The following is a 22,430-nucleotide window of genomic DNA, read 5'->3' as shown; positions in this document are numbered from 1 at the left end:
GAAATGACAGATAGAGGATTCAACATATGGACTGTAAGGAAGAGTTCAATGAGATCAATGAGATCCAAGAGAAAGTTGAAAACAAGCATAAAGAAATCAGAAAAACAATTCAACGTATATATTCATATATGTATTTATATTTGAGACAGGGTCTTACTCTGTCATCCAGGATGGAGTGCAGTGGCACAATCTCAGCTCAATGCAACCTCTGCCTCCTGGATTCAAGCAATTCTCCTGTCTCAGCCTCCCTAGTAGCTAGGATTACAGGTGCTTGCCACCGCGCCTGACTAGTTTTTGTAGGTTTAGTAGAGACAGAGTTTCACCATGTTGGCCAGTCTGGTCTCGAACTCCTACACTCAACTGATCTGCCTGCCTTGGCCCCCCAAAGTGCTGGGATTATAGACATTAGCCACCACACCTGACTGAGATGGTTATATTTAAAAACAAACAAAATTTCTGGAAATAAAAAATTGGCTAAAGTAATTTCAAAATACAGTTGAAAGCTTTAACAATAGGCTAGATCAAGCAGAAGAATTTCAGAGCTTGAAGACCAGTCCTTTTAATTAACCCAGTCAGCTAAAGAAATATATATATATATATATATTTTAATGAACAAAGCCTTCAAGAAATATGGAATTATGTAAAAGTGACCAAACCTATGACTTATAGGCATTTCTGAGACAGGAGAAGAAGAAAAAGTAAGCAATTTGGAAAAGATATTTGAGGCAATAATTCAAGAAAATGTATCTGATCTTGCTAGAGAGGTAGACATCCAGTTAAGAATTTCAGAAAACACCTGCAAATACTATATAAGATGAATATCTCGCCAAAGCATACAGACATCAAACCATCCAAGGTCAATGCTAAAGAAAAAATCTTAAAGGCAGCTAGATAAAAAGGTCAAATCACCTCTAAAGAAAATCCCATCAGGCTAACAGCAGACTTCTCAGGAGAAGTTTTGCACATCAGAATACATTGAGGGCCTATCTTTAGCCTTCTTAAAGAAAAAAATGCCAATCAAAAATTTTATATCCTAATAAACTGAGTTTCATAAACAAAAGAGAAATAGTCTTTCCCAGACAAGTAAATGCTAAGGGAATTCATCACCACTAGACGTAGCCTACAATAAATGCTCAAATTAGTTCTAAACAGAAACAAAAAGACAAGACAATACTCACCACCATAAAAGCACACATAAGTGCAAAGTTCACAGATCCTGTAAAAGAGTTATACAGTTGAGACTACAAAGCAACTAGCTAACAACACTACAAAAGAACAAACCTCACATGTCAATATTAGCACTGGATGTAAACAGCCTAATTATTCCACTTAAAAGATACACATTGGTTTGGGAGGCCAAAGGGGGCAGATCACGAGGTCGGGAGATGGAGATCATCCTGGCTAACACGGTGAAACCCCCTCTCTACTAAAAATACAAAAAATTAGCCAGGCGAGGTGATGGGCGCCTGTAGTCCCAGCTACTCGGGAGGCTGAGGCAGGAGAATGGCATGAACCTGGGAGTCAGAGCTTGCAGTGAACCAAGATCGTGCCACTGCACTCCAGCCTGGGCGACAGAGCAAGATTCTGTCTCACAAAAAAAAAAAAAAAAAAAAAGATATGCATTGGCAAATTGGATTAAAAAATTAGACCCAACCATCTGCTGCCTATGAGACACCCACTTAATGTATAAAGACACCCACAGTATCAAAGTAAAGGGATGAAAAATGTTTTATCACTCAAATGAAAAATAAAAAATGTAGGGAATTGCTATTCTTAGATAAAACAGAATTTAACTGGAAAAGAAGACTTAACTATCTTAAATATATACACACCCAACACTGGAGCACCCAGATTTATAAAACAAATTCTACTAGACCTAAGAAAAGATATAGACAGCCATGCAAAAGTAGTGAAGGACTTCAACATTCCACTGACAGTACTAGATAGATCATCAAGGCAGAAAACAAACAAACAAACTCTGGATTTATACTGGACTCTTGATCAAATGGACCCAATAAACATCTACAGAACATACTACCCAGAAACTGAAGAATATATTTTTCTTATCTGCATATAAAACATTCTGTAAAATTGACCATATCCTTAACCATAAAGCAAGTCTCAATAAATTCAAAAAAATGAAATCATATCAAGTATCTTCTCAGATCACAATGGATTAAAATCAGATATCATTACCAAAAGGAATTCTCAGAATCACACAAGTACTTGGGAACTAAACAACTGCTCCTGAAAGAGTTTTCAGCAAACAATGAAATTAAGACAGAAATCAAAATATTTTTGAAACAAATGAAAATAGAGACACAACACACCAAAACCTCTGGGACACAGAAAAAGCAGTATTAAGAGGGAGCACTATAACATTTCATGCCTTCATCAAAAAGAAAGATCTCAAATTAGCAACGTAACATCACATGTCAAGAAACTAGAAAAATAAGAATAAACCCAAAGCTAGCAGAATAAAAGAACTAACAAAGATTGGAACAGAACTTAATGACATTGAGACAAAAAAAATTATACCAAGGATCAATGAAAGGAAATTGGTTCTTTGAAAGGGCAAACAAAATTGATAGACCACTACCTAGATTAACCAAGTTAAAAAAGAGACAAGATTTAAATAAACAGAATCAGAAATAATAAAAATGACATTACAATTGCACAGAAAGAAAAAAAGATCATCAGAGACTACTATGAACATTTCAGTACACACAAACTAGAAAATCCAGAGGAAATTAATAAATTCCTGGAGACATGTAACCTTCCAAGAATGAATCAGGAAAAAACAGCAATCCTGAACAGACCAATAAGAGTAATAAAATTGACTCTGTGATTTAAAATTTTCCTACAGAAAAAAAAAGCCCAAGACAAGATGGATTCACAGACAAATTTTATCAAATGTAAAAAGAAATGCTGGGATCAATATTATTGAAACCATTCCCAAAAATCAAGGAGGGGAGATTCTTTCCTAACTCATTCTATGAAATCAGCATCATCCTGATACCAAACTCTGGCAAAGACACAACAGAGAAAGAAAGCTACAGGCCAGTATCTTTGGTAAATATAGACATAAAGTTCCTCAACAAAATACTAGCAAACTGAATCCAATAGCACATCAAAAGATAATTCTAGGGATGCAAGGATGGTTCAATATATGCAAATCAATAAATGTGATTCACCACATAAACAGAATTAAAAACAAAAACCATATGATCATCCCAATAGATACAGAAAAGGCCTTTGATAAAATCTAGTATCCTTTCATGAAAACAAAAATCCTCAACAAAATAGACATCAAAGGAACATACCTCAAAATAGTAAGAGCCCATATATGACACACCCCCAGCCAACATCAAGAATAAAAAAAAGTTGAAATTATTTTCCCTAAGAACTGGAACAATACAAGGATGTCCACTCCCACCCTGCCTATTCAAAATAGTATTGGAAGTCCTAGCCAGAGAAATCAGGCAAGAGAAAGAAATAAAAGACATCCAACTTGGAAAAGACGGAGTCAAATTACCTATTTGCTGATGACATGATTTTATACCTAGAAAACCCTAAAGATTCCTTCAAGACTCTTAGATTTGATAAACAATTTCAGTAAAGTTTTAGGATACAAAATTAACATCTGAAAATCAGTTGCATTTCTGGACACCAAAAACACTCAAGCTGAAAACCAAATCAAGACTTCAATCCCATTTATAACAGGCACGAAAACAGATAAAATACCTAGAAATACATTTAACCAAGGACGTGGAAGGTCTCTACAAGGAGAACTACAAAACTGATTAAAGAAATTGTAGATGACACAGACAAATGGAAAAACATCCCATGTGCATGGATTGGAATAATCAATAGCGTTAAAGTGATTATCACACTGACCAAAGCAATCTACAGATTCAGCATAATTTCTATCAAATTAACAATGTCATTTTTCACAGAATTAGAAAAAACAATCCTAAAGTTCATATGAACAAAAAAGAGCCCAAATAGCCAAAGTAATCCTAAGCAAAAAGAAACGGAGCTGAAGCCATCACATTACCTCACTTCAAACTATACTACAAGACTATAACAATCAAAACAGCACAGTACTGGTACAAAAATAGTCATAAAGATCAAATGGAACAGAACAGAGAACCCAGAAATAAAGCCACATACCTACAAACTTTATCTTTGGCAAAGTCAACAAAAAGAAGTAATAGAGAAAGGACACAAATGGTACTGGGAAAACTAAATAGCTATGTGCAGAAGAATGAAACTGGACCCCACCTTTCTTGTTATATACAAAAAATAACAATATGAACTAAAGATTTAAATGTAAGACCTAAAACTATAAAAATCCTAGAAGAAAACCTAGGAAAAACTCTTCTGGACATTGTCCTGGGGAAAGAATTTATGACTAAGACCTCAAAAACAAATGCAACAAAGACAAAAGTAGACAAATGGAACTTAATTAACTAAAGAATTTCTGCACAGCAAAAGAAACAGTCAACAAAGTAAGTAGACAGTCTTAGGTTAAAAAGGGAGACCATATTTGCAAAGTATGCATCCAACAAAAGACTAATATTTAGAATCTATAATGAACTCAAATGAACAAGAAAAAAAAAACCCATTAAAAAAGTGACATAGTAGACACTTCCCAGAGAAAACATACAACTGGCCAACACATATATTAAAAAATGTTCAACATCACTAAGCACCAGAGAAATGCAAATTAAAAGCACAATGAGATATCATTTCACAACCACTCAAAATGGCTACCATCAAAAAGTCATAAAATAAAAGATGTTGGCAAGCAAGCGGAGAAAGGGAACACTTACTATTGGTGTGAATGTAAATTAGTTCAACTCCTATGGAAAACAGTATGGAGATATCTCAAAGAACGAAAAATAAAACAACCATTTGACCCAGGAATCTCACCACTGAGTGTCTACCCAAAGAAAAGAAATCATTATATCAAAAAGATACCTGCACTCGTATGTTTATCACAGCACTATTCACAATAGAAAGATATGGAATCAACCTATGTGTCTATCAACATAATTAGATAAAGAAAATGTGGTATATATTCTCTAAGAAATACTATACAGCCACAAAAAAGAACGAAATCATGTCCTTTGCAATGACATGGATGGAGATGGAGGCCATTATCTTAAGTGAACTAACTCAGAAACAGAAAATCAAATACTACATGTACTCATTGATAAGTGGGAGCTAAATAGTAGGTATACATGAACACAGAGATGGAAATAATAGACACTGGGGACTCCAAAATGGGGGAAGGAGGGAGGGGGATGAGGGCTAAAAAGTTACCTAGTGGGTACAGCGTTCATTACTTGGATGGAGGGTTCACTGCATATCCATGTAACAAACCTGCATATGTACCCCCGAACCTAAATAAAGCAACAAATAAACTAGGGAGATACATGAGCAGAGGACCTGCTTTGTAGCTTTCATAAAGTCACTGATAGTTCTATATGTTTTTCACCCTATTGCATAACTGCAAAAAAACATTGTCTGTCTCACTTTCAACAGATGGGAGCTTCTTGGGCAAAGGTACAAAATCTGACGTATTGCTGGGGCTTGGCATATAATTTAGTGCCAACTGACCCCCTCTGCCCTCGCACTAGTTTGAGATGCACTGAATTGAAGCCAAGCGTTTTCAGTGTCTGGCTTTGAGTCTTCTTCAAAGGTCCTCTGGTCAAGCTGGCTTCACACATGCCTCAGATGCCATGGATGAGTTACGTTGTCTAGAGCACTCGGTTGACCCTTTGGAGAGGCTGGTCTCATAGGGTCCCCTCTTCTGTCCCAGCCCTTCCACGTGTGGGCAGAAAATTGGTCCTGCATCCCAGCTCCCACAGGGCTGAGCTATTGAAGCTGCCCAAGAGTGGGCATTCAATATATGTCTAGCTTTCCAGAGGTCAACCAGGCCCTGAGGGGTCTGGAGCCAGGATCTGGAAGCTGGTTTGGCTATGGGACCAGCTGAATCCCTCTCTCCACAGCAGTCCCACTGTTCTGCCCCCATTCCCTTTCCTCTTTCCTAAAAAGGGAGGCAGATTCAGCTCAGCATTTGAGAGTCTCTTGTCTCTGGCTCCCACACCCACCCACCAAGGCAGAAAGAGGCTGGAAAGCAGGAGCTCAGTTGCAGGTGCTTCTGGCCTCTAGCTACAGGAAACTGCCCCCCCAACCCTTTCTCAAAAAGAGACTGCCCATTTCATGGCACAATGCATAATTACAAAGTATTTCTATGGTGAGAATCTTTACACAAATCAGGGAGAAAAATCATCTTCTGTTTCCACCCAAGAAACAAAATGATTCAGGTTCAAACCAAGAACCGTTTTGGTCAGAAGAAGAAAAAAAAGGTTTAGATCTCCAAGAAGTAGTGAAGCACTTTATTTTCTGTAAATCATCATGACATCAGTTTCAAGACCCACTCAACTGGGAGCATGGGGAATTTTTTCTTAGAAGGTTTGGACTGGGATCTTGGGACCCTGCACCTACCTACACTGCCACTCACCCTCTGGCAGGGCTGCCCTGGGTCTTCTATGCTCAATCCCACTGTGCTGTCCTTTCTTTTCAGGGGGCTACACACAGGCCCCCGATGTGGGACTCCAGACTTCCCTCTGCCCTGTCCCCAACCTGAAAGGGAAACCTCTCTTTTCCATCACTGCATTCCAAATCACTCTGCTCCCTGTCAAATGAAATCTTGTGAGACTAACTTTTGAAACAAGCAATCAGGAATACTCCTACCATTGTGCTTCTCCCTAGAGGAAATGAAGCCAAAATCTGGAATCTGCTTGATGCAAGATAAGAGGAAAGGGGGAAGTAAAGGGAGAGGGGAGAAAAGTTAATATACTGTGTATTATTCAATCACACTTGCTTTCAGAAAGAATTACAATTCCTGTTGTAGTTGGTGACCAGTAGCACCGATTTTCTGTTTATGTTTTAAGTTTGGCTTAGAGTTCATAATTTGTTTTAGTCATTTTAAAGCATTCCCTCTTCACAGAAAATTACTTGTAACAAAGTAATCTCAAATGAGGGTATATTTGAAGTATTCTCTGGACAAACAGATCAATCTTAAATATTGATCAGAATATTTAAGGCAGAATTATGCTTTGGAGCCTTTCAGGTTTCTCTGCTACCTAACAAGTCCTATACTGTCTTTAAGATGCCCTGTCTTACAGGAAGCCTGCCTTGACTGACACAGTGCAAACTGATCCTCACACTCTCTTAATTCCTATCACTTTTGTGGTAATTTCTTGTACTTTTGAACCCAATCATATACAGTCTTACTGCCAGCTTTTTACCTTCCCAGAGCACATTGCTCAGAGCTACCTAACTCTGTAGGTAGGATAAGTGCAAAACTTTGAGGGCAGTTATCGTGACCTAGTTGTTCCATCATTTTCCCAAGGTCTCATACATAATAGGGATCCATAAATATTTATTCAATGAATGAATGGATTATACAATCTTAACCAGTTGCTATTGCCCTTAGCTATTTCTCCTATTTTCCTCAGCAGTAATTCAGTGGGAAAAAATTTAGGGGGTTCATATTCACTCATGGAAATAATGAAACGGCCTGTTACTTTTCTATGAAATCAAATAACTGAAGAACAAATTGTTCTTTAAGGCATTGATTAATGTTCTACATAAAATACTGAAACATGCAGCCATAAATTATGCTGGCATTATGCATATTTCTATTTCTTACATTTCCAACTAAGACTGTTGATGTTAGAAAGTTAAAAAAGGTTCTTCATTTCAAAATAAATTTGTATCTCATTGAGGTCCTGTGGTTACTTTTTGCTTCAAGCATTTGCAAAACAATTCCAAAGAGCCATCAATATAGGCATTTTACAGACAGCTGCATCAATTATTTTATTGGAAAATATTTTAATATTACCACATTCCAAGTGAGGAAAAATCCTTACTTATCCTGCATGATTCCAAATAATGAATAATGAACTTTAAAATTCGTTTAATAAACGGGTGTCTTCCTAATAACTTGTGTGACAATTTTTTTTTTAGTTTTAGATTCTTATGTCTTTTTAAATTTATTTCTAAGAACAAGTCATCCAAAATTTGAAATATTTCACACAAAGATCATGTATGGATGCTGACTTGTATGCCACTTCAGATCCATACAGTCAGGTGTGCACAGCATTTTAAAACTGGGATAGTTTGGTTTGAAGAGTATTTGTACCACTCTGGCTTCTTTGGTTGATGCAAGTTCATAGAGGTGACCAGGTAAAAAGTTGCCATTGTGGTATTCTGTCTTCGGAAATCTCCCAACATACTTTCCATTTGTCTGGACTGCTATCCTTTGTCCTGGACACCTCTCACACACTGCATCCTCCTGACCTCCCTTCTAGCTCACCCCAAATTTGGGCTCCCTTCTGCTCCCTCTCTCTGCAGAGCCCCTTTGCTCAACACCACAGTTTTGGATTTGTTCTCTATTCAGTGACTATCTTCCAAGCTCCTGCTACGTCTATGCACTGTGCCCATGAGATTACATGAAATCAATGAGAGAAAGAGAGCTCCCTCTAGGAACTCTCGATGTGGGGAGGATGACAAATGTCAAAAACTGGATGACTGCTGTTACCAGGGGATCATTGGAAGGCCATCTAATCCAGTCCTGGAGTGGCAAAAAGGCTTCTAGAAAGTTGATCCCCTTGTGGAATGGTGGCCAAGAAATAGCGCATGTGAGGACCCCTCTAGGGACTCTCAGAACTAATTGGGGAGAAACTGTAGGTGCTGGAGCCCCACAAAGCTGCTAGGGCAGGGCCAGATAAATATTGTTTTATGGTCATTGTAATGATCCACTCCTATGAGGATAAGCAAGAAGCCCTTTCAAATACAATTATTTTATATTTGGGTACTTTTGAGTTCTCTAAGAAGTACAGGCCCATTTACTATTATTTTGGAAATTCTTTTGATGGTCAGTAAAGTATCAGATTCCTTTGCTGCTGTTACTCTAAGTGACTAATGCTACTTAATTCTAAATACTGTACCCTCATGAGAAAATGAGACTAAAAAGGTAAATAATACCTTACTACTACTCTGAAAATAATTCTGACTTCATGGACCCTCTGAAAGAATCTCAGAGTCCTACTTGGATCAGTAGGCCATATTTTGAGAACTGCTAACAGGGAATATAACCTTAAAATAGATTTTTAAGAATGTGCCTGGATTCATAGAAGAGGAATTATTTGATTGATGAATGATGTCTGCCTTGGGCACAGGAGCAAAGCATAATCTCATATTTGTGAAGTATACAGACACTCAAACTCCATCTACAGTAATAAGATTGGTTTTTAAATAAGCATTCCATTATCTATACATAGAAATGAAAGCTGTCCTTCATAGTAGTCATGTTTAGAATCTAGTTATTTCAACAACTATCACTGTGATTAAACTATTGGAGTTCACTATAAATCTGAAATACAAATCAAACTCCTTACTTTACAGGCAAACTTGGTTTTGACCAAAATGATACTTAGGAGTTGGATAAGTTACTTATACTGCCAGTCTTGGCTCCAAATGACTTCTACTTCCGGAACAAATTTAATCAGCCTTGAAGGATGCAAATGTGTGATTAATAAGGTCATAAGATTATCCCACCAAGGCTGGGCGCAGTGGTTTACACCTGTAATCCCAGCACTTTGGGAGACTGAGTTGCATTGATCACTTGAGGTCAGGAATTCAAGACCAGATTCAAGACCAGCCTGACCAACATGGTGAAACCCCATCTCTGCTAAAAATACAAAAAAAGTTAGCCAGACATGGTGGCACATGCCTGTACTCCCAGCTATTCAGGAGGCTGAGGCGGGAGAATCCCTTGAACCTGGGAGGTGGAGGTTGTAGTAAGCCAAGATCGCGCCATTGCACTACAGCCTGGGCAACAAGAGTGAAACTCCGTCTCAGAAAAAGAAAAAGATTATCCCACCAATAATTTGAGTTTCTGTAATGTATCGGGTGCCCTGTGGAGTGCTGAGGATGGAAATGAAAGGCACAATCTCTGCCCTGAGGCACTTCTAATATGCACGGAACAGACAAGGAAACTAGCAGTTAAAACCAGCATAAGCAGCACTATCACTGAGGGGAGCTCAAGCTGTGTTGAAAGCAGCCAACTCCAAGGGGGTGGAGAGAAGTAAGGAAAGACTTCCTGGAGATATCTCATCAACTGAGTTCTGAGGACTTGAATAAGTCAGGTAGTATTGGAATGGGGAAGTGGTGCATCAGTGAGGAGGACTTCCAGAGGGATAGCAGGTGCAAAGACATGAAGACAGAAGAATTGTAGACCACTTACACTTGCTCTGACCCACAGTTGGGAATGCACCTTTGAAACCATGGCATGCCTCCCTCACAAAAAGAAGAGGAGAGACGGTGAAGACAAGTCAGAAAGAATCGCATCACATCCACTGGAAAAGTCATTAAAGCATATGCCCCCTGCAGCCACATAGCCTATTGAGATACTTAGGTTTGGAACTGATTAACTTGGGTTGGAGTTTCCTATTCTCTTTGAGCCTCGAAGTTTTCATCTGTAAAATGAAGATAGTCAACTTATGGTTGCATTTGCAAGGGTAAATGGGATGTTTGTAAACTGGTAGATAACGGGTGCTCAAAAATGGTCATCATCTTATCTCTACTCAGTATTAATAAGGCCATGGCTGGCAGAAGCACAGCAAGGGCAAAACCAAACACAGCATGAAATGTCAGCATCCAAGGGGTTGTTCATTTTATACTGGAAGACCTGTCACGATGTCTAAACTTAGTGTTTCACCAAGAAAATGTGACAATCAAGCAATGTACAATCAAGATCAGGTTAAAATAGGGAAATGAAAGTAAATGTGCACCGACAATCCTGGTTTTTTTAAGGTTTCTCTTCATGGGTTGCTTTGCACTCCTCCTCCTGCAAGATGGTGAGTCTCCACAGGCCCACGAATGTCATAAATGAGTGCAAGCTTGGGAAAGCACCTATCCTGTGTCCAGGACAAAATGTCTGTGGTCCAGAGCAGAGCTCCCAACCCAGCCACTATGAATCACGCTTAGCCCCACAAAAGAAAGGAAAACAGGAGAGACATTGGATTGGATCTTCCAGAAGGTCTTTGTTGCAATTTTTCTCCATCATTGAAAAAAAAAAAATTACATCATCAAACAAAGACAATAGCAGCACAGCTTATTGAAATGTCACAAGCAAATTTGTTTTGTACTTTCCCTAAGAACATTACGAAATCCCCCTCCCCCGGCATTATTTTCTGTAAAATGCCTTTTTTTTTTTTTTTTTTTTTAAGCACCATGAAATCCTACAGAGAGAAAAATAAGTAAAACACCTCCGCACATGGATTTATCATCGTCACTGGGTCCCCTGCCTGTGACTCTGGGACGGGAAGGAGGCCAGAGGCTGGCATGTGAGGTGGTTTGCATATCGCTTCTAGGCACCACCGCACCTTCTCCCTTCAAGCTCAGAGCCCCGACAGCAAAGGAGAGGTTCCGCAGTTACCTTCTGCAGCATAGGTCTGCTGAATCAGTGGAGCAGGAGTCCTCTCAAAATAATTTCTTTTAATGCACAGGGAACTATTTCAGATTTTTCACCTAAGAATCAAGAACACAAAGTAGATACCAAATCTCAGGCACCTGTGAAAATGATCACCACTTTCAGTAAAATCAGAGACACCTCTCATTTCTCCTCAATGTCACTGCACTGATGTCGAGTGACTTATGACAGGCATGAGAGAACTGAGGTTTACATAGAGTATGGGTGGGTTGGTGAAGTCCGGTGAAGGTATGGTGCAGGAACAGAAGTCAGGGCTTTGCTTATAGCCATGTAATTAGCATGCTGTTCCAAAGATTCCCTATGCAGAATTAACAGCATCCACAGTGCTACACTACAGTGATCTTTGTTTCAGAGAATTACCCTTTTTCTTTTACAAGGCCATTACTAGCCAGCTCTTACTGCTCACCAGCCACTGTCTTTGCACACAATTACATCATAACAGTGAGAAAGAATAACCCCATATTAGCAAAATGCAACAAGCAGAGATATGGAATGCAACACTGGCTGGTTTTTCCTTTCTCGTTTTACAGGGGCTCTGAATGTTTGTTTTCCTACGCCTTTCTCATGGTTCAGAAACCTTGGTACACACTGGATGCCTCACATTCTCACCAAATCCAGCCGGTAAAAACCAGCCCCACCCAAACTCTGGTCACCTTCTCACTAGTCCTCAGAACCCAGCATGCAAATAGACAGGCAGCACTGACGAAGCCAGGAAATGATATCATCTCAGAGGGAGGCAAGGGGGCGGGTTCTTAATTTTTAGCTCAACTAAGACTTCAAACATGGAATGGTCCTTATAGAACCCAAAGCAGCCATTTCCTCAGGGGTGTGTGTGTGTGTGTGTGTGTGTGAGAGAGAGAGAGAGAGAGATGTCTGTCTGATCATAGTACTTGAATTCATGATACATGAAGTACTACAATTGACTGCAAATAGCAACAGCTTAAAATTCTTTAACTAGTCTTAACACCATGCAAAAAATGCCCTCACAGCATGAGCCCTCCCGGTAACAGTACACTAAAGAGCTATAAGGGAGGATAGAGAGAGCCTACACAGGGCATGATCCGAATTTGGACACCAGTCTCCCACGTACATCTGGTCTCCATCAATCCCCCAAAAGACAAATCCCAAAGGTCAGGAGACTAAGCTCTCACCTTAACCTAAAATGGGCAAGACAATTAATTAGTCATTATTCACAAATCCAGCTTATAACTTAATAAATTTAGTGAACTCATGGACTAGGGAGTGTTTCATTAGAGAACTGCATAACTACAATGGGCCTTGACAAGTATCTGTGCTCAACTCCCTTGATGTGTAGACAAGGTAATAGAGATCTAGGCAGGGAACTGATGTGCCCACAATCACAGGCTATGACTAGTGGAACACAAATAGTCCCAGTTCCCTTAGTAACAGGCCAGAGATGGCCCAACACCACCCCAATCCCCACATACGCGTGCGCGTACACACACACACACACACTCTCTCTCTATACAGCCCTGCCCCAAAGTGATAAATTCCTGGAATCACTATTGGGTTAGGACTGGGTATGGAGCTGTACTCTTTCCAGGAAAAAATGCCCATTGGCTCCCTCACCAGTAAACCTCCAGATTTGTCATGCAAGAAAAATTCAGTGCGCGATTGCCAGTGAAGCCAGTGAAGCAAAAGACACCCCCCACCGAAGATGGTGGACGTGTGTTCTTTCCGTGTGTGAAATTGAAACATTTCTCCTAGGTTTATGGTGGAGTGGGAGTGCAGATTGGAAACAGAGGGCTGTGCTGATGCATGTATAGAATGTGTAGCAGCTTTGACTTATCACGTGTATTCTACATGCCATTTGGCCCCATCTACAAAAGGTAACATTCAAGTAACTTCACACCAACCGACCTCCTCCAAAATCTTAGTTTATATGAAGAGGAATCCAACCTCTTTTTCTCTCTCAGCTTCTTTGCGAGAGTATTTTATAGGTTTCTAAACACTTTGCACACATATTTAATCGATCGGTCACCATAGAGGGTCTTATTTGATTTTGTTCATCAGATTCGTGGCCAAATGTACCCAGGAAATGGGTTATGTAGAAAATGTCCCCACTCCCAGCCCAAGGTTATGTTTGATCCCTCTGTGTGACTGATTTGACTCGTTTGGGGAAGCATCTATGCACACACCAACACATGCACCTGTTCCATTTGGTAGAGTATGCAGCTTAGTGCTTTGAACTATTTTATTCCTGCTGCATGCAGAGTTCCTACAAAGTTAGCAAGTAAAGTGCAAAAGAGTGCTTTCAAAGGGCATTTTTTAAAAGGGTGCCACATACAGAATTTCCAAAAACAAAACCAAATAAATGTACAGTAGGTGTCTGCAGGGGCAACCCTTTGAGCCATGTTTACACAGAGACCTTGTGCCCTCTTGGTGGTGGAGATTCCTCCATATCTGCTCCCCACATCTGTAAGCTGTGTCCATGAAGCTAGAAAGACACACATACACACAAACACACACATTCACAAGGATGCATGACACAGACACTATAGTGAAGTTGAAAGCAGACTTTGGTCAGACTTTGAATACCAGCTCTACCACTTTCTTGCTGTGTGCCATTGGGTAAATTACATAGCTTCCCTGAGCCTCTGTGTCCTTGTGTATATAATGGGTTTGCAAATACTTCCCACATAGTGTAGTGAGGTTTCATTGAGCTGACGTTCATAAAGTGCCTGTCCCACAGAAAGCACTGAATAAATGAGAGGGAAGCCTTTGTCAGATTTGGCTGTAGGGCTTGGAATTTTAACACACTACTACAAAGAAGGTACCAGATAATACAGAGTGGAAACCCAAATAGGTGAGATCCATGGAAAGTTTAATTAGGAAACTTCGACTTGTTAGAATAACAGGAAGTTCCAGTTATTCCTTAAAACATATTTTATCAGGCTGGAATGGTTCCCATAGTAAAACTCAACATCCACACCTGCATAAACATCGCCTCCCAAGTGACTATTTATTACTGTGTCGACACAGGATGTCACCGGTGAGTGTCATCTCCAGTCCAATGGAGGCCTTGGACAGGAAGGGTCTCATCAAAGTTGATTCTTATCTGACTCCTTCTCAAAAGCAATGCCAGAACTTCAACAGAGCCTAAAGGTCTGGGGACAGAGAGAGGAGACTGCCTGTGCTCCAGGCAGGGGAGAGCTGTACATTTTTGAGAAATGGGCAGGGACAGGTCTTCCATGGTACCAGCAGTCGAGGATGTTGTGGGTACAACTTTCCCTGGAGGTCAGAAAGCACTAGACAATGGCAGTGAGCCTAGAACACCCATAACCAGCAACTGCCTGGTGTTGCCAGGTCCAAATGCTTTCGTGTGTGGCCCAAAGAGCTAGCTGTGAACCAGCCAATTATGATAAAGACTGAGGCATACACGGCAGTATGTGTTTTCCCCTTTCTTACACAAACCCATTTAAAATCATCATGCAACCGATGACCAGCCAGTCCCCGACTTTCCTCTACGGGACGTTCTAGCCTCACGGACCAATCATAATTATGATGCGTTAGCTTATCGTTTGCCTGCAAACAATCAGTCTAGAGGTGTTCCAGTTTTAGTGAACTACCAATGTGAGATATAGAAACAAGCAAGGAGAAGAAGTGACATTTTCAGAATAAAGGAATGCCCAAACATAAATGTAAAATGAAGTATTTTAAATATTTCTAAGTATCGTTGTTAAATGGAATTAATGGCACTTATGCTGCAAGCAATAAAAACATTTCAAGCTTACTGTACAAGGGGTACATTTTCTCTTTGTTTGGAGATAGCGAGATTGGATCTTATCACTATGTCTACCCTAAGACACCCAAGGGACAAAAAGCCCTGAGATGGAAAGATGCCATGGTCCTCCTCAGTGTGTCTCAGAAATGCAGGATGTCTACTTTTATAAAAATGTAGGATCAGCTAGACAGAACAGCAAGCCACTGGCATCATGCAAGGCAATTGTTTTGGTATTTCTCCCTTTCTTATCAAAACAAGTTATAAGCAAAGTACATGGACATTTCCAAATCAGTTTATTGTCACCATTGCACCCACTGAGGAAAATGCATGATTGGCTTTTAACCACACAGCAGTTGATGTTGCATTTCACCACTGCTCGCCAGTTCATGCGGACTACCTACCCCTGTGAGAAAGACCAGACTCAGCAGGCTTCTGTCATTGGTTAAGGTGGTATCCACAGTGTGATGTGTTTGTGGTTATCTTTTTTTCTTTTGTCATGAGAAAAGCAATTGCACCTTTTAATACGTGTGCTCTGATCTGCTTCCAACAAATTCCAGGTGCTCTCAAGTCCCCACAGACATTCATTTGGAGCATAGAAAGACTAGGTATGATGCACTGAATGGTTTGTATCAAAATTCAAGCTCAGAGTACATGCCAAAATGTCAACTCCAACCCTTGTTACACATAACCAGTTCACCCCCAATCAGGTCCCCTTCTGCATATGCACATATTACTAACGACTCCACTAAAAAGACACAATTGTTTCTTTCAGGAGGCTGGTCTAAAGTATAGCTGCCCTTGTCTACGTGTGTGCCCAGGTGGCACTGCCCAGGGGTACAGCACTGCCACTGCAATGCCCTTAACATGTATGGCCAGAACTGGCTATGTGCACGGACACTCTTGCTGTGTCCTGTGGTTGCTATCTGAAATGAACTTCTTGTTTTCTGATTCGTTTTGGCAGAGCAAGCTTTCAGTTGTTTATGGCACAGTGAAATATATTCTTCAATGCTATGTAATTTTGGACTAATAAGTCTGTTTAAGGCACGTGTTTCAGTGTGAATATTAAAAACACACACACACACACACACACACACACACAATGCTCAGTCCAAGACCAATGTCCTTCACATTTAGTTTCTGTCTTCAAGTAATGAGTTGTTCTCCAGCTCCCGGTCTTTGGTGTCCGTGGGTATCATCCCGTTCTCCATCTCAGCGTGCTGCTGGATACAGTCTGTCAGCATGGCTGTGCTAGAGTTGTCCGAGTTACACATCTTTTCTGTCTCCTCCTCTTTCTTCTCCTCATCCAGGGAGTAATTCCGGAAGGTCTTGTAGATTTTCTGAACGTCCTCGGGCAAGGTCTTTTTGAGGTCCTTGTTCTTCCTCTTGGTGAGTCTGGAGGTGGACCCGAACTTGTTGATGATGTTGTCCTCAGACGCGCCTTGCCCATGCTTGTTCAACTGCTCCGGTCCCTTCAGACGTAGGTTGTTGGGCCGGTTGTTGATGCTCTCCTGGGATGAGGCCTTGAAGCGGCCAGTGTCCAGGGCGGCAAAGACAGAGCGCTTCTCGGGGGACAGCATGTCCAGCGAGTGGGCCCGCTGGTCCAGGCCCAGCCGCCGGCGCTCCATGCTGCGGATGGTGGCTGCCCGCTGCAGCTTATCATGGATCTCCACGCTGAGCCTTCGCCGTGTCTCCCGGAACTCAGCCGTGACGTTAGCCTTCCACTCCGCCGCATGGGCCTTGATTTCACCCACCTGGCCAAGAGACAGAAGAGCAACAATATGCTGACAAATGCCATTTGCCTTGGGCCTCCCAGCTCCCACAGCCCTCGGGTGTCCCCACGGGGAGGCCAGGAGGTGGCGGAGCACGTGCCCAGGGAGAGGTGCAAATGCTACCTTCAGACCTAGTATTTCTGCCACCCGGACACCCATCCCTAATTGGCTAAGTGAATAAGGTGGCTCAGGGAGACACACGTGGTGGGGAATCCCAAGAAGCCTGAGATTTGGAGATGGTGACTTAAAAGAGAGGGGGACGGCATTCTGCAGGAGAGGTTAAAATGTGGAGTTGGACAGGCCTGGCTTCCGCTCTCTTTTATCAGTTGCATGGCCTCATTCCCCCAACATACACTTGAGTGACCATAGCTAGCTCATCTGAGATGAGGAAATACATCTCAGTCCTGGGCACAGTGGATGTTGTGCAGGTCTTCTGCCCTCCCTGCCTTTCTGGTATGCTATCCAGGTAGGGTGACCAACCTGTTCCAGTTTGCCTGGGGCTGTCCCAGTTTTAAAACAGAGTCCTGTGTCCTAGGAACTCCCTCAGTCCTGAGAAAACTGGGATGGTTGGCCACCCTATCTGGGCCATGCCATGGCCATGTGCTGTGGGGCTTTCCCTGGTTTAAGAAGATACTCCAGGGCACCTGGTAACCCACTTCCCCCAGTCAGGGTGCAGGAGGAGGGCCTGTTCTGCCAAAGCCCACAGAACAGGCCTCCTTAGAGTGGAGTTTTGCCTGAGAATCAGCACCAAATTTCTTGGCTCTTAATGAACAGGGCAGACAGTATAAGTCCCATGCTTCCCTCTGCAAATGAGGAACTCAAATTTGTGCATTCAGGAAAGTCAATATTCATGTTGTTCCCTTCTCTGGGGAATCAGTCAGGAAATTGCATTGCTTACTTTCCTGGCTTACTTATGTAAGCCGGGAAAATTAGCATATGGACCCAGGAAAATGATATGGGAAATCTCTCCATTCAGCAACTTTCTCCTGGGGCCTTTTATACAGAATGAAACAAACAGAGGCTGGCCCTTTCTTTATTTCTTTGGTTTTTCTTATCTCCCTTCCTTTCTTCAGCTCTTTTTTTCTCCTTCCTTGGCCGTCCTCCTTTCTTTTCCTCTCTTCCTAAGAGAGCTACATTACATATATTTTATATATATATATATATATATAATTTTTGAGAGCTACATGGATATAGATACACACACACACACACATATATATATATATATATATATTTTTAGACAGAGTCTCTCTCTGCTGCCCAGGCTGGAGTGCAGTGGCACATCTTTGCTCACTGCAAGCTCTGCCTCCCGGGTTCACGCCATTCTCCTGCCTCAGCCTCCCACGCGGGGGCTGCGACTTCAGGCGCCCATCACCACGCCCAGCTAATTTTTTATATTTTTAGTAGAGATGGGGTTTCACCGTGTTAGCTAGGAGGGTCTCAATCTCCTGACTTTGTGATCCACCCACCTCGGCCTCCCAAAGTGCTGGGATTACAGGCGTGGGTGCCTGGCCTCATTAAACATTTAATAAGGTGCCTGGCCTCATTAAATGTTTATTTTTGTGAGTGCTGGTGATTCTGATGGAGCTTTTTGTGTGAAGGAATTATCACCACCAACACCACCACCAGAAAACACCCGGCCGAATATTTATTTTTTGATCACAAAATCTATCTTTCCTTCTTATGTTCCCTTCATTTAAAGTTACATGCACAGCCCTGTCCACAGGGATGTATTTGTCTCTGTGGATGCAACAACCAAGAGGGGATATAAGTGAAAAAGACCCGTTGGATTCACTTCCCCATGGGGGGGCCACTGTTCGATGATTTCAGTTTCTTACTGAATCAGGAAAGATTCTTGGCATTCAACTGCCTTTCCACACAGACCCTGAGACGGGAAAGACAGGCTGCACACCCCCTCAGCCGTAGTCTACCTCTCCTGAGGTAAAAATTTTCATTTTTAAAAAATGAAAGTGAAAATAAATAGTTGTTTACTAGTTGTTTACTGTTGTTTACTAGTTTTTCCAGGATTTATGAACTGGTAAACGAATCACCATATTTTCTCACCTGCCAAAAAAAGAATCCAGAAATAACTGTATTCTATTCTCCTTGGTTTTGAAAGAATGATTCAACATGAGGAAGCCTATGAGTCCCCCAGCCCCCAGCTGAGCCAGAAACACTCCAGCCCACAGGACAGAGACAGGCAATTCTGGACACAAGCTCATCGGTTCTCAGAAACATTCATAGAGTTAGGAAGGGGTCCTACCTCTTCTTTTGTCTTTTTGGACAGAACCCGTAGCCAATCTCCGATCATACTGAGGACAGCTGCAAAGTAGGCAAGGCCAACAAGGATCCAAAACCACACTAGGGGCTTATACCACTCGCGATAATTGATGCCAGCGTTTCCCCCTGAAAACAACCAAATGTTACTTTAACCGTGATCTAGTATATGGTCTTTGCAGAGAACACATATTCCAGTCTATGTAGTGAAGACGTCATCCATCATTGTCTAGCACTCAGCTGTTAGGTCTGCTGTGTACAAGGTGGACCGGGGTTAGAGGGCAAGGGGGAGACCCGTCCCTTACCCACAGGAGCCTAACCTGAGGCTTTATTTTCCTCAATTCTTGACCACTAACCTTAATATCAGAAATAAAACACGCCAGCGGCCAACCTGACCTACTTATGTTCAACCTGAGCGTTGAGGATGAATGACTCTGAACTACAGCACAACACATCAGGCCTGGCTGTCATTGTTTTTTCTTAAACTTCTCTAAATTTATTTTAATAAAAATCAAATATCATATCACCCCCTATGGTTTGGAATTCTTGGAACCATTTCCATCTTAAGCACTCATACATTTACTAAGAGACAAGTGGATGTGTGAAAGTAAAACTAGCTTTAATGGCATTACTGGGACTTTGATGCAAGCAATAGTGATTTAATGCTAACTGAGGAATGGTGTTTACATAGTGCTAATCCAAAGGGTCAATTAGGCTGAGTAATTAGAGTCACCACGAGCTAGAACTAAAAGGGACCTTTGAGGCCAATCCTTTTATTTTATAAATAAGGATTACAGTAAAAAAATCCATCAAACCAAATTGGCCAGTTGCCTGATTGCATTGACTGGCTGTTCCATTGAAAGGACCAGTCATTTATTCTGAATAATTAGCCTATTTATTCTAACCTTCCTACAGGCACTGCTGGAGGCAGCCATGCAAAACAGGTTGCAAGCCCAACCCACCCTCCTAAAGAAGAAGTGAGGAAGCTCCTGGAAATAATGGACATCATCCCCCATCTCTCTCTGGGAAACACTGTTGCCTAAGGAAGCAGGCAGTGGCCGTTTCTAAGACGACAGATACTAGCAATGGATTGGTAACTATAGTATTAGGTGATGAGTGATTAGAGGCTTTCCCACTGGACCAGGGTTGTAACCACATCTAGCACCACTGACTCTTACAGCAAAGGCAGCTGGGCAAGAAATGTGACCTGTGGCTCCTCTCGACAAGCCCAAACCCAATCAGCAACACAGCCCAGCAGACCACGAGGTCTTGACAGCTACTGCCACTTCTTAACGTTAGAATTCCAACTTCTCTGTGCCAAGCCCCCTTCAGTTTGGTCCAGCTGCTTTTGGTTTTTCCTTTCAGACAACTCTCTCCCGCATCTTTAGAGCTTTAGGATACGATTTGAGTTCCTGCACCAGTAAGTGGTTTTTGAGGTTCATTTCATTTCTGTGGTTTCTGTGCTATGCCAGAGAAATCTGCAGCTTTCTCCTGTGGGCTATCTGGGAGTAAATATTTACCTTTGCAAGTCACTATCACCCAGCAAAGATGGTCACTAGGGTGCGCTAGTGAACAAGGAACAAAGAACCAGGCAGTCAACACCCTTCTAAGTATCCCTTTATGAGCTGCTTATCTGGATTCGGAGTTCTGTGTGTGCTCCCAGACAGAGCTGCAAAATACTGTAAGGCTGTCCTAAAGTGAGTTAGCTGCAAAATAAATCAGCAATCAATCCTGCAGGATCAATGTTCCGATTACATTTCTAGTAGAGTTCATACTATGTCAAATCACAGCAACCATCAACTCTTGTTAATGTGTCTTTTTCCAGTGATTGGGCAACCTTCCCTATCACTCTTAGACTGTTACCAAAAGATAGAGACAAACTTCCAGTCTTTTCAGGCATGCATTCTCCAGATTGGTGTGTGTAAGCTCAGAAAACTGGAGCTTGGAAGGGGTCTGGCCTAATTGCCGTCACCACTGTGACTTTTAAGAGACCATGGTCTGCAGAAACCTCAGGACAAAGGAAATATGGCTCTGTAATCACTGACAAGGGCAATAAAACTGTGCATGCCTAGGACTGTGTAGGTTGTGCCCTTACTAGGTAAGTAAAGATAAGGTAAAGTGCTAGTTTGTACGAAGTGCTCAGTCTATGGTAGATATTAATAATAAATAATAAATAATAAAAGCATCATTTTAAAAATCTCACTCCCAGGCCTCTGCTGTTTGTGCCTCAGACTAACAGACCAAACTGAGCCATTGGTTAGAGATCTGTGTCTGTCACAAGTATCTTATAATAGATAGTCCTCGGGACAGCCCAGTGCTATCCCAGAGAGCTCTAAAGCACTACACACTGCAGATTATGCTTTGGGTACTTAAAGGCATTTGTGAAATAGTTCAAAATTCCAGCTGCCACTACTTGTGTTTGCCTTAGATTGGAACCACTACTGAGTTTTCCCATAGATCAGCTACGGATGATGCTAAGGGATTAACTGGAATACATCTATAACTGTTCCTCTTACTTTTCTCAGTTTCTCTGTGCGGTCTGTCTTCGGAGCTTGAGGCCACTAACTAGATATCCATGGTTGAGCACTGCGCATAAGGAAAAATGGGTAGAGTTCTAGACTCCAGGCTTTCTGTAAATGATTTTTAGTCAAATTGTCAAAAGTCAAAAAAACTAAATTTAGTCACTTTGCAATTCTTAGTCCTTAAGCGATAAAAAGGAAGGGGGGGGGGGAAATCTACTATTTCTACAAAGTGGAATCCAGTCTTTGTCTGCCCAATTGGAAGAGCTACAAAACCACTCTGCCAGTTATTTGTATTGTAAAATTAACAGGGAGGCACCCGCACCCCTATTGATGAGCCTTCAGCAATCTCTTCCAGAATTTCCTGTTTGCCAGACTCCCAGAGACCAGAACCCACTCCTCCTGATGTGCACAGTATTTCCATGGAGAAATCAAGACACTGCTGGGATCACACACCAAACAAGAATGGTCTGGCCAGGTGCAGTGGCTCACACCTGTAATCCAGCACTTTGGCAGGCCGATCGCATGAGCCCAAGAGATGGAGACCA

At 41.6% G+C, this 22,430-nt stretch overlaps 1 protein-coding gene across 2 annotated transcripts in view; it reads right to left on the bottom strand.

The window, feature by feature from the left end:
* Positions 1-15,681: 15,681 nt before the first annotated feature.
* KCNK10 (potassium two pore domain channel subfamily K member 10) overlaps positions 15,682-22,430 on the bottom strand; it is a 151,040-nt gene continuing 144,291 nt past the window's right edge. Inside the window, exons 6-7 of one of the 2 annotated variants that reach the window (XM_023205325.1) lie at positions 19,350-19,492; positions 15,682-17,068 (exon numbers count right to left, since the gene is read on the bottom strand). In XM_023205325.1, coding sequence (XP_023061093.1) covers positions 16,448-17,068; positions 19,350-19,492 — 764 coding nt within the window. In that variant the 3' untranslated portion in view covers positions 15,682-16,447. The remainder of the gene's footprint in view (positions 17,069-19,349; positions 19,493-22,430) is intronic. The other variant, XM_023205324.1, reaches the window with a different exon arrangement.

Source organism: Piliocolobus tephrosceles, chromosome 6, assembly GCF_002776525.5.
Source record: "Piliocolobus tephrosceles isolate RC106 chromosome 6, ASM277652v3, whole genome shotgun sequence".
Classification (NCBI taxonomy): domain Eukaryota; kingdom Metazoa; phylum Chordata; class Mammalia; order Primates; family Cercopithecidae; genus Piliocolobus; species Piliocolobus tephrosceles.
Note: the sequence above shows the minus strand (reverse complement) of the source record. Positions and strands in the feature narration are given on the sequence as shown.